Genomic DNA, 14457 nt, shown 5'->3' with positions numbered 1-14457 from the left:
TGGCTCAGACTGGCCGTGCACAGTTATAGGGGTACAAAAAAGTGTACCCCTCTTTTTGTACACCGACACACGGCGGAGAGCACGACCTGCGCGGCAGTCGGCTCGCCTCAGCCCGGAGACGGCGACGCGCGGCCCGGAGACCAGCATCATGGACTCCGCCTCCACCTCCTGCGGTGCCGGGTTGGTCGAGGTCGGGGTTGGCGTTGCAGGCTGGCGGCGCCGCCTCCCAGCCCGCGTTTACGGAGAAGTCCATGGGGTGGCCGACGGATCCGGTGACCCATCGGCTGCTTGGACCGAAAGCACAGCCTTTTCGGTGGCAAGCCGTAGCAGAGCGCGGCGGCGACAAGCCAGAGCAGAGCGTGGCGGGGACAAGCCGGAGCAGAGCACGGCAGAGGCGAGAGGAGCAGAGTGCGGCGTCGGCGAGAGCCATCCTCCTGCGTCTTGTGACGAGAGCTCTCCGCGCCGTCCACCTGCTAGCCTGGGGCGCGGCGGACGAGAAAGGCAGAGGTACGGCGGCACAAGAGCAGGACGGAGCCGGCCGCCTCTGCGTCCCGCGGTCCTCTTGCTGAGGACGACAATGATAGCGTCGTGGACCACCACGGGGAGAAGACTGGAGCTGCGGCGTCATCCTGCAGGACGTACCCGCGAGCGTCGGCCGGCGTCACCTATCCCGCTTCACCGCGCACCGCGGATCTGCTTCTCTGGTGCCGATGCCTCACCACCGCACACCCCCTTCTCCCATCTCCTCTGCAACGGCTTGCTCCCTCCTCGATCTCTCATCCTCTTCTTTGCTGCACCATCACCGATCCACACCTCCCCTGCCTCTGAACTCCGACGCGAGGTTGGGATGGGGCTCCTCCATCGGCAGGGACCGACGCGGGGCTGGGATGGGGGCTCCTCCATCGGCAAGGAAGGGCTCGAGATGAGGATGGCAGGGGAGAGGCGGCGGCTGCGCGGGGGAGGGTGGAGACTGGAGAGCGGGGGAGGAGGATGGACGCGGGGCTCGAGGAGCATGAGGGATTGGCTGATAGGGTTTCACCCCACTTTCTCGTCATCCCCACTACAGTAAAATTCCCTCACGTATGCAAAATCGAAGCAAAACCACTTAATTCTCTCGACCCCACAGCCAATGAGCCCCACCCGTCACTGACCTATGAAGCTGCTGCTGATGTACAGAAGGACCAACGGTTGACCAAACGACAGCAAACAAAATTGATGAACAGTAAAAGATCAAACGGACGACGAAGCTCAGCGCGCGTAAGGCCTCCAGAACGGCGGGTTGCCTAGGAGGGTTTATATGTTCAATTCCCCGTCTCCGTCCAGCCAGGCTGCTCCATCTCTTTTTCGGGCCATCTTCCAGTCCCGTCATAGGGAGCCAGATCCAAGCGCATGCATTCACCAACCTCCTTTTAATATGGGGCTGGCTAGGTGTCAGGTGACTGAATTTACATTTTGAGTCAGTATTTTTTTTTCTTTGCACACTTGCTACACTTGTTAGCTAGGCCTTTCGTTCTGAACTGCACCTCTTCCTTCTGCTTTTTAGTTTTTATACGCTACCAGCCATTCGTTGAAACGACGTGCATGCACTAGTCGTGACCTTGTTTTGGACCCATGCATGCACGCATGTACGTGCCTGTCCTTCATTTCGTTTTCTTTTCTTGGTTAACTTCCACCATTTTATTTTTGACCTGACCGGCCTCCCAAGCATGCCATTGACAATGCTAGCAACAACTGTTGGAACAGCCCGAAGAAGAAGAAGATTCTCACACACATAAAGGTAGGAGAACACAATGTAGAAGATGAAGAACACACGCATGGATTTTTTGCAGCACACACACTTGTGCTTTTTTTTTTACTTTGTATTCGTCACACCTCTCCAAACTCATCCGGTTACAATGCCTATAAGTAGTGCATGCACATACACCTGGTCAAGCCCACGACTGCTTGATCTCTCCACTAGCCGGTAGATAGGAACTAGCAACCACTTTGGCCTCATCATTCGGCCACTCTCCTCGCAGCTGGAGACATGCACGGGTCATTAGGGCATGCACAATGGTCTGGACAGGGCTAAAGACAACTGCTACAACACGGCGTCTGTTTAGGGCAATGCAAAGCCCTAAGATAGGCGCTTAGGAAATTAAAATAACTCTCGTAAAAATAAAAAACTATTGAGGCGCCTACCGTTCCAACGCTGCCACTAATCACGGACGCTAATGAAGCCGGCCGTCGCACGATTCTGTACTGGAGCGAGGCTATCGCGTGGTAGAAAAAGGCCTAAGCGCCTAATTCCTTTTCTTGTGCCAGTGCAAGTATGCAACACGCGACGCCAGGATTTGTTGGGCTAACTGCCGATCGACCAGGAAATTCATCCTGGCGCCCCACGTTAGCGTCGAGCGTTGTAGATGCCCTTAGGTGTCTATAATTCTGCAGATGTGAACATGCGGCGGATTCGCGAACGTCCGCTAAGCTCTGTGGCGGCGCCGGCGAATCACCACAGCCTGCCGCCGGCCCGCTGCTCACATCATCTCCCTCCTATTCCTCAAGACTGAAGGGTTGTCTCACCGTCGGCGACAGTGACATGAGGTCAGGAGCTCCACATCGACGATCATATCGCTCTTCAGCGGTATTGGAATTGGAAATTTGGAATATTGGATCGTCCGTGAAGGGGAGAATAGGAGTGTAGACAGCCTTCATACGACGGGAAAAGGCAGTCGATAGCGGGCGAGATTTCAGGGCTGTGGACCGTCTATAATTCTACCGACGGACTAATTCTCTCTCCTATTTCTCTTTCTTCCACGTAATCAAATATCCTAGTTGGCACCTGTTATAGACGGGTGATTGTAAAGCGTTGTACATGCCTTTACCAGGTCCACTACTAATCCTATCGATCAGCTAACGCTATCCATGCATGTACGTGTGATTCACTCCTCCTAGTATCTAGGCTTGCAACTAACTAATTCTTGGATGCAGACTCACACGCATACTTGGTGCCATACATGCACAACACCAAGCTGACACCTCTTTAACACGACTACAAGCTTTGCATTGTGTACACGTGACCAAATCTCTAGGTGTGCACATGCGGCAGCTTTATCTACATGCAAAAGTGAAAATAAAACCATGATGAAAATCTAAACAACAAGGTTAAGTCTAACAACAACACCAGGTTAGTACTAACAGGTACCAGGCCACAATGGCCTACCTAGCAGTTGTACCGGCCCAGAATGTTGAGAGATACTAGATGATACCCCGCGCGTTGCTGCGGGAACTGTTAAAAATAATTTGATGTTTTAAAGCATGTAAAAAAATATGAAATATGGTATAATTTGATGATTTTTTTTAAAGAAATGTTGTTTAGAGTAGAAATTTAATTTTTTTGATGAAAAATCCAAAAATGAGTGTGATTTTTGTTCTGTTAATTTATTATATTGACAATATATCGGCGAGGCGATATTGATGAAAACAACGTTGAGTAGAGACAGTGGAGACATCTCTACCCTTGGCTAAACCTAAAACTATGGTAGCAATTATAGGTGTGGATTCATAAAAAAAATGGTCGCACAGAGAAATAAAATGCGATTTAACTCATAATTTGATTTTGATTTTCTATATAAAAAAGTCGCTTCTAATTCATGAGGCCACCGTTGAGTACATCATGCTTCTCACCATAATATGCCCAGATAGCTCTAATTCTTTTTTATTTGTCTTGTCTGGTGTGCAACCATGGATGCTTCATCATTAGGTGAAGCTTAGTTCCATCATTAAAAAAGGTTGCTTGGAACACCGGGTTTCGATGGAATGAAGACATCTAGCGCAATTCTATGGCTTGTAGAAGAAAAAACATGGACATGTAGCGCAAGAGAATGGGAATGAGAAAATATGGATGTTTGGGATTTCGAAATCAAATTATCACATTAAAAACACATGAATTCTAACCAAATGGTTAAACAGGGACTCGTGTTGGACATTTTGGAGTCGATCGTATGACGTCAAGACACACACATATATATAGATAGCAAAAGAAACCTAGAATGTTATGGATGCTTGAGAGGGCACAAAAATAGTTAATAGTTAATTGTGATAGGTTGCATGCGCATGAAGAGTTTGTGGAAGCATGTGCATGAAGAGTTAGTGGGAAAATGTTTTACATGATGGGCCTACTTGATGATGTGGATAGGTTGCATGTTAAGATAACTAAGATAGTGGGGATGAATCTCTTAGGTATATAGGATATGTTTACCCTGTAATAATTAGCTTTTTCTCAACATCCATGTAATAATTAATTAGCTGATTTTCCAAGCCCACCCAAGCCAATTGAATTGGACACAATCTTCTATATCTAAATAGCTAGCTCCCACTAACTATTTCTCTCAACATGCAAGCATGCCGCATCATCGCATAACATGCATGAGAAAAAACCCACCTCTACTATCATAGTCTCTCAACATGCAAGCATGCCACTTCATCATGACATGCACAGAAAAGACCTATCTGACGTGCAAACATACAGGTATATGTATTTAATAAATATTTTACAACTATATAGTAATCAAACATAACAAATTATATGTATTTTTGGTTTTAACTTTTTATATTATTATTGCAAATATTCATGTTTCATACAACGAATCACATTGAAATATGATGTAAAATATTCTCGCAACAACGTGCGGGGCACCATCTAGTTTTTTTAAGATTGCACACCCTCTATTCTTATTTTCTGGGTCCGCCACTGCCAGCCCACATGCATGGTGCAGCGGTGCACCCAGCCAGATGCGTCAACTAGGTAGGTAGCTCCCCGCAAAAAAAAAAAAACTAGGTAGGTAGCTAGGGACCATACATGCATTCGGTGAAGATGCAATCGGTCAATGGTCGAATTATTGCATGCAGCAAGGTGGATGAATAGTGACATTTAGTGACACTTAGTGGCCATGTCCGGTCGGTCAGAGACTGGTAGATCATTTGCTACAACCAGAAAAAAATGAAAAAGAATAGTGACATTGAAATTACCCTTAAAAGAAGAAGAATAAGAAATGCAAATTTAAAACAAAATGAAAAAAATAATTTTCTAAGGAAGAAAGAAAATGAAAAAAATAAAACAAATAATGACAAAATTTCCACACCATATACATAGAAATTGATGTTTCTTATCATATGCAAGAATAAATATATAATAGCAAATTTTTGGGCAGAAACGACATTCTTTAAGAAGGAACGAATTGTTGGAGTCGGTATAACCTTTGGAGAAGAAATAAAATAAAAAGTAATAAAAAATTTGCTCACAATATACACAGAAATTATGATTTCTTATAAATGCAATAATAACCATGTAATACTATAATTTTCACAAAGTAGTAGTTTCCTTAGAAGGAATAAAATTGTGGGAGTGCAATTACCCTTAAAGAAGAAACAAAATAATATAGAAACAAAAAAGCAATGTAATTTCTAAGAAAGAAGGAATTAATGGCATTGGTATTACCTTCAAAGAAGAAAGAAAAAATGAAAACAAATTGCAAATAATTTACAGAAAAATCATGTTTTTATAATATGCAACTTCATATGCCCAGATTACCATGGATGTGATTTATTCATGAAACTTCATATGCGACTATACCAGTTGATAGATTATGCATGTTTAAAAAAAACAAGTACTTTGGATTTTTTCAGTATTTTTTAAAATTATTATTTATAAAAAATGCCTGTGAAAGCATGTGTATAAGCATCTACATCTGTATTGTGAAAACAGTGTTTTATACTAAGCAAAAAGAAGATATGGCTGAAAATGCGCAAAAAAAAGAAAGAAAGAAAGAAAGAAGATATGGCTGGAACGCGTGTAAATTTTTTAGGTCTGGAACGCGTGAGATAAGATGAGTGGGGTCCACGTCCACTGGGACGCGTGCTCTAGGGCGCGATCTCCCACCGACGCGAATGGTTTTTTCCTTCATCATTTGTTAAAGCAAAGCAAGGAAGATGCAGGATTCAGTATATCACGCCAGTTCGTGCTCTCTCCTCTAGTCAAACCCTTGTCGATCCCCTCCCTTGCCGGCTCCGGCTCTCTCCGCACAGCGAGCTTCATGTCGATCCGGTGCTAATCCGGCCCCGACCGGCGATCCCTCCCTCCGACTCCCGGCAATCCGTGCCGATCTCACGGCTGCTGTACGCCGGTCGCACCCAGCAGCCTCGACTACGGCATCGAGATAACCACGCCCACGCTCTTGGTCCTCCTCGCCTGCCGCTGCATCGCCCGCCCTCCTTGGCCACGGTGAGTCCATCCCTCTCCTACCTCTGTTCTGTACTTCTGTTCCATGTAGCCCTGGTTGGTGGCCGCGCCCGTTGACCCTGCAGTTTTCATGGAGTAGCTGCCTATAATAGAGATTCGCATCGGCCGCAGTTTTCATGGAGTAGCAGCACCCCCACTGAATTCCTTCACCATTTCTACTTTGTTTCGCCGCATGAGAAAGTTTGAGCGATCCAGGTGGCCTCAATCCTGCCCTCTGCCTCCTCCGTCCCTCCGTTTCCCATCATGAAGTAGTAGCTAGATCCGTATTGGCAGTCCCTACCGGAAAAAAAAAATCTTATACGGCCGGATAGCTCGCCGGCGACCTCGTGTAATTGATGCTCGTCTCGTTGCAATTTATTAATCAATCCATGGCGAACAGCCGCTTCTGCTCCTTTTTATGGATGCTCTCATCAGCCGCGCTCGCAACGGCGGCGGCGTGTCGTGTCACACAATGTACTTCTAGCCTTCGCGAGGAACATCACAACATCACCGCTGCTTGCATCTTGGGCGCCGCGTGGTCCGGTGACCAGTGCTGCTGTGGCTTGGTCATCGTGGCAGCCGACGGCACCGGCCGCGTCAGGGTGCTACGCCTCCCTGGTTGCTGCAACTGGGATTCAGACATTCATAGCTGCCTTGCTGCTTTGGGATCCGTACTGCCAGGTGTCAATCAACAGAGTAGGTCTCCAGATTTGAAGTACTAGATGATGCCCCGCACGTTGTTGTGGGACTGTTTTTTAATATTTCAATTAGGTTTTGGTTATATGAAAAATGAATATTTGAAATATTAATTCTTGAACTAATATAAGATGTAAATGTAAATAGCATTACTGAATGGAGTTTTCCATGCATGAATGTTTGCATGTTGAGGTGGATTTTATTATTGATAATTGCATTTTGAGGTGGGTCTTTTTTCATGCATGTTCAATGATGAGGTGTCCTGCTTGCATGTCGAGAGAAATAAAATAATGGGGGCTAGCTATTTAGATACAAAAAATAAAAGATAAAAGATACGACCAGATCACGTAGGATTTTTTTTTCCGTCGGTACCGTTGACATTTTAACGAGCCTCAGTTTTCATGAAGTAGCTAGTAGCCTAGTGCTCACCATCCCTGTTTCCTTCTTTTGTTGCCAACAGGAAAGATCAGCGATCCTCCTTTCCTGTGTAGCACCATGGAATTTTTCGTAGACTGGTCCTCTCTTCCGGCAGACCTCATCAACCGCATCGCCAACCGCTTCCTTGCCACCAGTGACGTCGACTACTACATGGACTTCCGTGCCGTCTGCCGTCGCTGGCGCTCCGCCACCCAAGACCCCAAGAATTCCCCGGAGCCTCGCTTCCACCCCCGTCACTGGGTCAACAACAAAGGAGCCTCTTGCCGCTCCAACACGCGCCTCTTGGTGAACACCGCCACTGGCCGAACCCTACGCCAGGACCTCGGTCTACTCCGTCACTTTAACATTATCAGTACCACCACAGATGGTCTCCTTGCTTTGATGGACTGTACACCCCCCCACAATACATGCGTCCTCAATCCTTTCACAGGCTACTTGATCCGTTTCATGGCGCAGCGACCGGGCGAGATCGTGGAATATGCTGCCCTTGAGTCCGGTTCTCCACCCACCATTTTCTTTTTCTGCAAGGACTACATGGATGATAACTGGGTTATACACGAATCATCTCGCAAGGTCTACATGGCTCAGCCTGACAGTGAGTGTCTCGCCATCTATGAAGATAGGTGTGATTTCCCTTTAATCGGGCTGGCTACCAGCGGTATCTACATTATTCATGGTGCTGACCTGGGATCTGTGGCCAGAAGGATCTTTGATCTAATGAGGTTTTACAAGGCCGATCTTGCTGAGATATCTGAGAATGACTATACCATGATGTCGGACGAAAAATCATTATGGAAGCTTTGTGTAGGACGTTGTTTCCTAACGGAATCTGCTGGAAAAGTGTTGATCATCATGAAGCTAGCACAAGGCGTCGTGGTCTACATATTACACACTCACAACTATAAACTCGAGCATGTGGAGGACATTGGCAATTGTGCCATCTTCTTAGATCTGTATTGTTGGTGCTTGTGTGTTAATGCTGATAAATTTCCATCCGTCCACGCCAACTGCGTCTATTACCAGAAAAGCCGACTAGCTGTTGCTAATTACGTGTGCATGTATAATCTCAAGTCCGAGAGAGAAGAAAGAGTTGATGAAAAATTTGAGCATCTTCTTTTGGACCAAAGGCTGTCTCGGCTTTAAATTAATAAAGCACCAATCGGATACAAGTACAAGAACAGTCCACAAATTCAACTCAACGCTGCTGGGGATACGACTCGACGCATGCATATGTACAAGAACACAAGTATTCAGCCTCTTTGCCACAGCTTGAAGGGACTGTAGGCTTCCATATTGCTGATAATGCCTGTGTTCTTTAAGTTTTATGTTACTTTTGTAATAAGATTCGTCATGGTTTGAGTTTGTTTAAACCGAGACTTTACTTTTGTAATAACATTGTAATAATGGTTCCAGTATGTTTTAAGCCCAGACTATCCCCTTTCTCCATAAAGCTGTCTTATTTTGGGCACAAGTTTGATTTAGTACAGTACTCTATATAGCATTTATGTGGTCTCAAGTTAGTCTGTGCGGAGGTACTGCGAAGATGATGCATTTAATCTAACATACTTTCTCAAGTGAAAGGTAGGATGGGAGATTCACACTTTTGGTCCGGGTTAGTATTTTAGTACTCCCTCCATTTTTGTTTGTTGGGCGCATCTCCAAATCCTTGATTTTTCAGAATAGGAGAGATTTAAGGCGTGTTTCATTAATCATAGAATTAATTGTGGCGTTTGGTGCATGCGATGCTCTCTTTCCTTTCTCCTTCCAATTCTGCATGCAAGTGGGAACACGTCAGTTTTTGTTGAGGTGTGAATGGAGAAGGATTTGCATGCAGCAGCTTTTGATCTCCTTTTCACACCGCATCCCCATTCCTTGGTGTATAAAAGAAGAGCCATTTGCTTTGCTATTCCTTGAACCAGCGAGGTGGAAGCCAAATGGAGAAGGAAGTTGAGGTTCATGGAGAAGGAGAGATGGAGGGCGTCCATGGAGAAGGAGAGGTGGAGGGCGTCCATGGAGAAGGAGAGGTGGAGGGCGAGGTGGATGCCGTCCATGTCGAGGTGGATGGCGATGTGGAGATCACGCAAGGCCAAGTACAAGAACTAGAGGATGAATTTCAGAGGGTTGATAAAAACATCCAGGATCTTTTTCATAGAGTGGATCGTGCAACCAATGTCGACGCTACAGATGCAAGGATTTCGGCTAGGTACGTCCGCACCGCTAACCTCGTGCAAGATGTGTCACACAGAACCTACTCCAACCCGACATCAACTTGCGAGGTGTGCATTCATCCGGCTTTGTGCCTCAAGTGTGGCATCCGCGGTGAGCCTTCCATATTCCTTTGCTTAGGATGTAGGCTCCCGGTACCAAAAGATTTGCGTTCTTGCGAGGCTTGCGGAAATCCTTGCCTGTGTGACAACTTTTGGTGCAAAGATTGTGCGACTACGGTGGCGATAAACAAAGAAGGGGTATGCATAAGGTGCCGTCGCAACCCATCTATCTATCTAGAGGACGAAAGGAAAGCGCATAATGTGCCGGATAGTCAAGTTTAGATTCGCCGGATGATGAAAATAAAGTGAGTTGTAATGGTTTTATATGCTTCAAGTTTATGTAAGAAAGTGAGTACGAATATGGTTTTATATAATCTTATTATGAGCTTATCTTGGTGATAGAATATGTAAAAGTGTATGAGTGAACCTGCGGATTATTCACAAAGTAATCAAGGGGAATAGCAATGAAGTATACCATAGGATTTGCGCAAAAAAAAAGCTACTGCATGATCTATGAACCTGATGGCCGCCCCTTGCATATAGGAGTATTATCTCATGTTGAGTTCAAAACAGTACATTCGCAACACTAGTAGGAGTATTATCTCATGTTGAGTTCAAGTGCTACTGAAAATCTGCCATTACATCTCATGTTGAGTTCAAGTGCTACTGAAAATCTGCCATTACATCTCATGTTGAGTTCAAGTGCTCAATTGCCTGCTCAACATATTCTCTGTCAACTGTCAAACGAACAGGGAGACATCCTTGTCTCTCTAGTGCTTTTTTCTTCAAGTGAGGAACTGCATAGTGCATAGAACCCTTGTGCTTGATGATCTCTCTCATACACGCTTGATGACTCAACCAGATCCTATTAAGCTTTTGATGGGGGTACTCAGCAAGGGATTGATTAACCTATTACACATAAAATTAAAAAACTCAATCAGTTCATAACATTAACCTATGGGAGTAGATATCTTGAACAAATAACATAAAATACTCAAATCGGTGCAAGACCTTTGCGACAATCTCGGGTAGAGTCTTGGCATCTTTTTATGGAACATTGCTTGAATTGAGGCAAACCAACCAAGATCTAATATGTTTGTGTCAGGAGAATTAGGTGGTTGGTATATCATCCTAATATCCCAACCACCCCTTGCAGCTTCCTGCAAAAAAAGTGGATCATCTGGTTTTATATGAGTCCTAGCATTGTCCTGCTGTACGTAGATGGTGTTCCATCTATCACTCTCAGGCCACTTTTCCTTTATAGCCGGCAGTACGTATTTCATTAAGTACTCCCGACTTTTCTCCCTGTCCACTTTATCGCAGGGCTTCAACTCCCATGCTCCCCTCAACCTAAGAATATAGAAATAAAGAACAAGTAAATAATGTGCATATAAAAATTTAGCAGAAAGTAGGAGTAGTAACAAGAACAAGTACCAACCTATTTTGACTCTTCTTTTTTGCTTGCACCCACTCTGTGTAAGCCCAAACCCCAATCTTGCCATCAAATACACAATTGCCTTGAGCATCATACCTTGGTCTAGCCATTGCGGACAAGAACATAATTTTTTGAATGTGGTTTTTATGTTTACATTCCCGGTGTGGTGCCTCCTCTCTATGACTCAAATACATGTTCTGGGTCTTCCGCGTGCGATAAAACCATTTCTCATCTATATGAACCACATCCATATCAGCCCTAAATGTGGGATTAATACCGCCTTGGGATGTTAGGCTACTTCGCTCAAGATGCATAAGAGCATACTCCACACGAGCCCTTTCGTTTGCAGCAGTCAAAGAAGGCTTCAATTCACTTGTTATTCGTCTAATTTCCTTCATCTTCAACCTACAACAAAATATCAAAAATATCTCGTTGATAACACTCACCTCCATATAATAAAAGAATGTTGACATGTAGAAAATTGACAACAATCTGATAGTATAACGCTCACCTCCGCCAAATAGTGGTAGTTGAGAAGTTCAAATGTCCAGCAACTTGTTCTAATGTTGTTCTCTCTCCAGGTGGGATGGCCTCCAATGCATCTATGTCGAAATTAATCCTCTTCCTTCCTGATTTGAGCTTCCGATTGTTTTTGACCCCAGTAATGCCGCCACCTTTTTTAGCCTCCCGCCATACCCTTTGCACTATCCTCCTAGGACAATCACAAGCTAGTGCAACAGCTTTAGAAACACCATGCTTCAACCTTATACCCGTACCATTACGTTTAATGATCTCAGCATATATGTGACGCTTGTCATCTGTATTGTACTGTCTTCTTGTCTCCTTGTTCGACAGAACATCTAGATTCGTAGGAAAAATAATTAGATAAACAAAAAATATGGAAACAAAACTATGCTGTAAATATGCTTACTCAAATCGATTGGTTGTTTTTGGGTTTGTACAGCCTCTTGACTAGGAGGGTATTCGTCGGCATGGGCAAAATTTGGGTTGTATCCACTTCCTCGATAGCCAATGCCCGAACCAGTTGCGTTCTCTCCGTTCATCACATCCAAACCATTGTGTCCACCAGTTCCTTTAGAACACAAACGTGAGAAGAGAACAGCTTTCGAACACAACAGTTTTAGTACTCCTGCAGCAAACACTGCAGTTTTGGTAACGATCTGCAGTTTTAAAACATTGCAGTTTTGGCAACGCCGACGAACACATGAACACAGGACGACGCGCCGTACCTGCACTAGTGCTTGGAGCTGGTACTAAACGCATGCACTAGTGCATGGAGCTGGTACTAAACGCATGCACTAGTGCACTAAACGCAAACACAGTACGACGCGCCGTACCTGCCCCGCCGACGAACATAGGAGCTGGTAGAACATTAGTGTTTACCTTCTGTGCTGGCTGCACTGAACGTGAAGCCTAGTGACTCGCCACCGCTGCCTGTACCTGCCCCGCCGACGAACGAGATCCCGCCGCCACCGCCAAACGAGATCCCGCCGCTGCCAAACGTGAAGCCCACGAACATAGAACTTGCGATCCCGGCCCCGCCGCCGCTGTCTGTACCTTCCCTGCCGACGGAGCCACTCCAGTTCGACGAACCGGCCTCGTTAGGTGCCGGAGGGCGAGATGGGCGTGCGAGGCCGACGCGCCGTCGAGGCAAAGTCGTTGGAGGAGGAAGATGGTCGAACCCAGCCGTGCCGATGGAGATGGATGGAACTCTCGCTCGTCCGGTGAGACCAAGAGGAGGAAGTCCTCCGGGCGGCTGCGCTCTCGGTTGGAAAGCAACCCTAGACAGCCCACGGAGGCCAAGAGGAGGAAGCCGGCGATCTGATTCATCTTGCTGCGTCCGTGCCATTGGACTGAGGAGGCCAAGAGGAGGAAGCCGAAGATGAGCGCCGTCTGTTCGTGAACATCCATCGCCATAGCTACTTATACTGCGCGCGGCGTAGAAGGAAAATCAGGCGGCCAAGAAGGAAACTCGCGTGCGGCGCGCGGCGCAGAAGGAAAATCAGGCGCGGAATCGCGCGCGAAAGGAAACTCGCGGCGTAGAAATCGCGCGCGGAAGAAATGCATGCGGAAGGAAAGTACTCGGTCCGGTGCATGCAGAGTAGGAAACGCCAGGGGGAAAAGAAGGAAACCGGTGCATGCAATCAGTTTAATGGACGGGGAGTACTATGCGTCAATTTTACATTTGATTAGGCGCATCTACAGCTAACTGGCTCCGTTTTTCCTTCCAATTAGAAAACACCTAGGTCCCAGAGCCCTCTGAGTTGCGCCTAATAAACTGTAATGGAGGGAGTAACACATTAACTGAATGTTTTTAATTTGTCATGGAACTGACGATGCGTTATGGGTAGTGGTCCGGAATTGTGCGTGTGGCAGGATCATTTTCTCCGCTGGTGTGACCTAGAGGGTTGAATGCGTCGATGACCTGTTTCCTTTATGTATACTTGTTGATTTCCCTTTTCCTTGAAGTTTGCACTTCTGGTTTGGGTTGATGAAAGCCAAGATCTATATGTTATGGATTTGCATGCGAAACTGAAGTTTGAAGATGCTTCATGGTTATGTTGGTTATAGGGAACACACCGTTTGTGTGGACAAGTTTCTAAAGTGTGTATAATATAACCAGCTGGGTAAAAGGAGACTTCCCTGTTGCTGAGATTTATGAGGCACAAAAGTGTCACCTTGACGTGGTGGAAGTCATCAGTTCGAGCCTGATTATCCCTAAACCCAATGTGAGTTTTTTCTATTTTGACTTACTCCCCCGCCACGAGCGAACGGGAATGGATAAGAGGCTTGTGGGATTGACGTGATAGGGTAGGGTTGGCTATACTGCTGGTGGCGAAATCCAGGATAATAATCTGAAGCGCATGGATACAAGTTATCCTTGGAAGGAAAGACAATTCCGAATCTGCTTTGTCTATGTCCAAAATCTGACGCTCTTCCTGATAACCAGTGCTATCACCTTGGATTCATCTTACTCAGATGAGCTAAATAATGTGATTGATAACGATCCTCTGTAACTAACAAAAGGTCTGCGAAGTGGACATCACAACACTCAATGACCATATTATGTAGGGTCTTTTACATTTGTGTCCCTAAATTGAACCCACTACTCAGATTTATCCCTAATTTTGAGGCGTGCTCAAATTTGTCCCTCTGTCGTTAGGTGCCCTTATAGAAATGTCCTTCCGTGTCATTATCGTCAGGTCAAAGGGTTTTGACCGTCTACGGGGCGTTTGTTGGACATTTTTGCCCTTGGAAAAATAAAATAAAACAAAGAGCACTTACCTTTTGGCCCAAGTGCACAGCGCCCGGCCCAGTTGACCTTCCCCACTCGTCATCTT

General features: G+C 45.8%; 1 protein-coding gene and 1 pseudogene across 1 annotated transcript; one reads left to right on the top strand and one right to left on the bottom strand.

The window, feature by feature from the left end:
• The first annotated feature begins 5941 nt into the window (after positions 1-5941).
• On the top strand, positions 5942-8864 carry LOC125549402 (uncharacterized). Its single transcript, XM_048712825.2, has 2 exons — positions 5942-6262; positions 7416-8864. Exon 2 carries the CDS (start codon positions 7451-7453, stop codon positions 8534-8536), a length of 1086 nt encoding a protein of 361 aa, XP_048568782.1. The 5' UTR covers positions 5942-6262; positions 7416-7450; the 3' UTR covers positions 8537-8864.
• Positions 8865-10340: 1476 nt separating this feature from the next.
• Positions 10341-12965, bottom strand: LOC147982099 (uncharacterized; annotated as a pseudogene).
• Between the last annotated feature and the right edge of the window lie 1492 nt (positions 12966-14457).

The sequence above is a fragment of the Triticum urartu genome, chromosome 3A, assembly GCF_056163025.1.
Source record: "Triticum urartu cultivar PI428250 chromosome 3A, HENAU_Tu73, whole genome shotgun sequence".
NCBI lineage: Eukaryota > Viridiplantae > Streptophyta > Magnoliopsida > Poales > Poaceae > Triticum > Triticum urartu.
The sequence above is the reverse complement of the archived record's forward strand: the minus strand, read 5'-3'. Positions and strand labels throughout refer to the sequence as shown.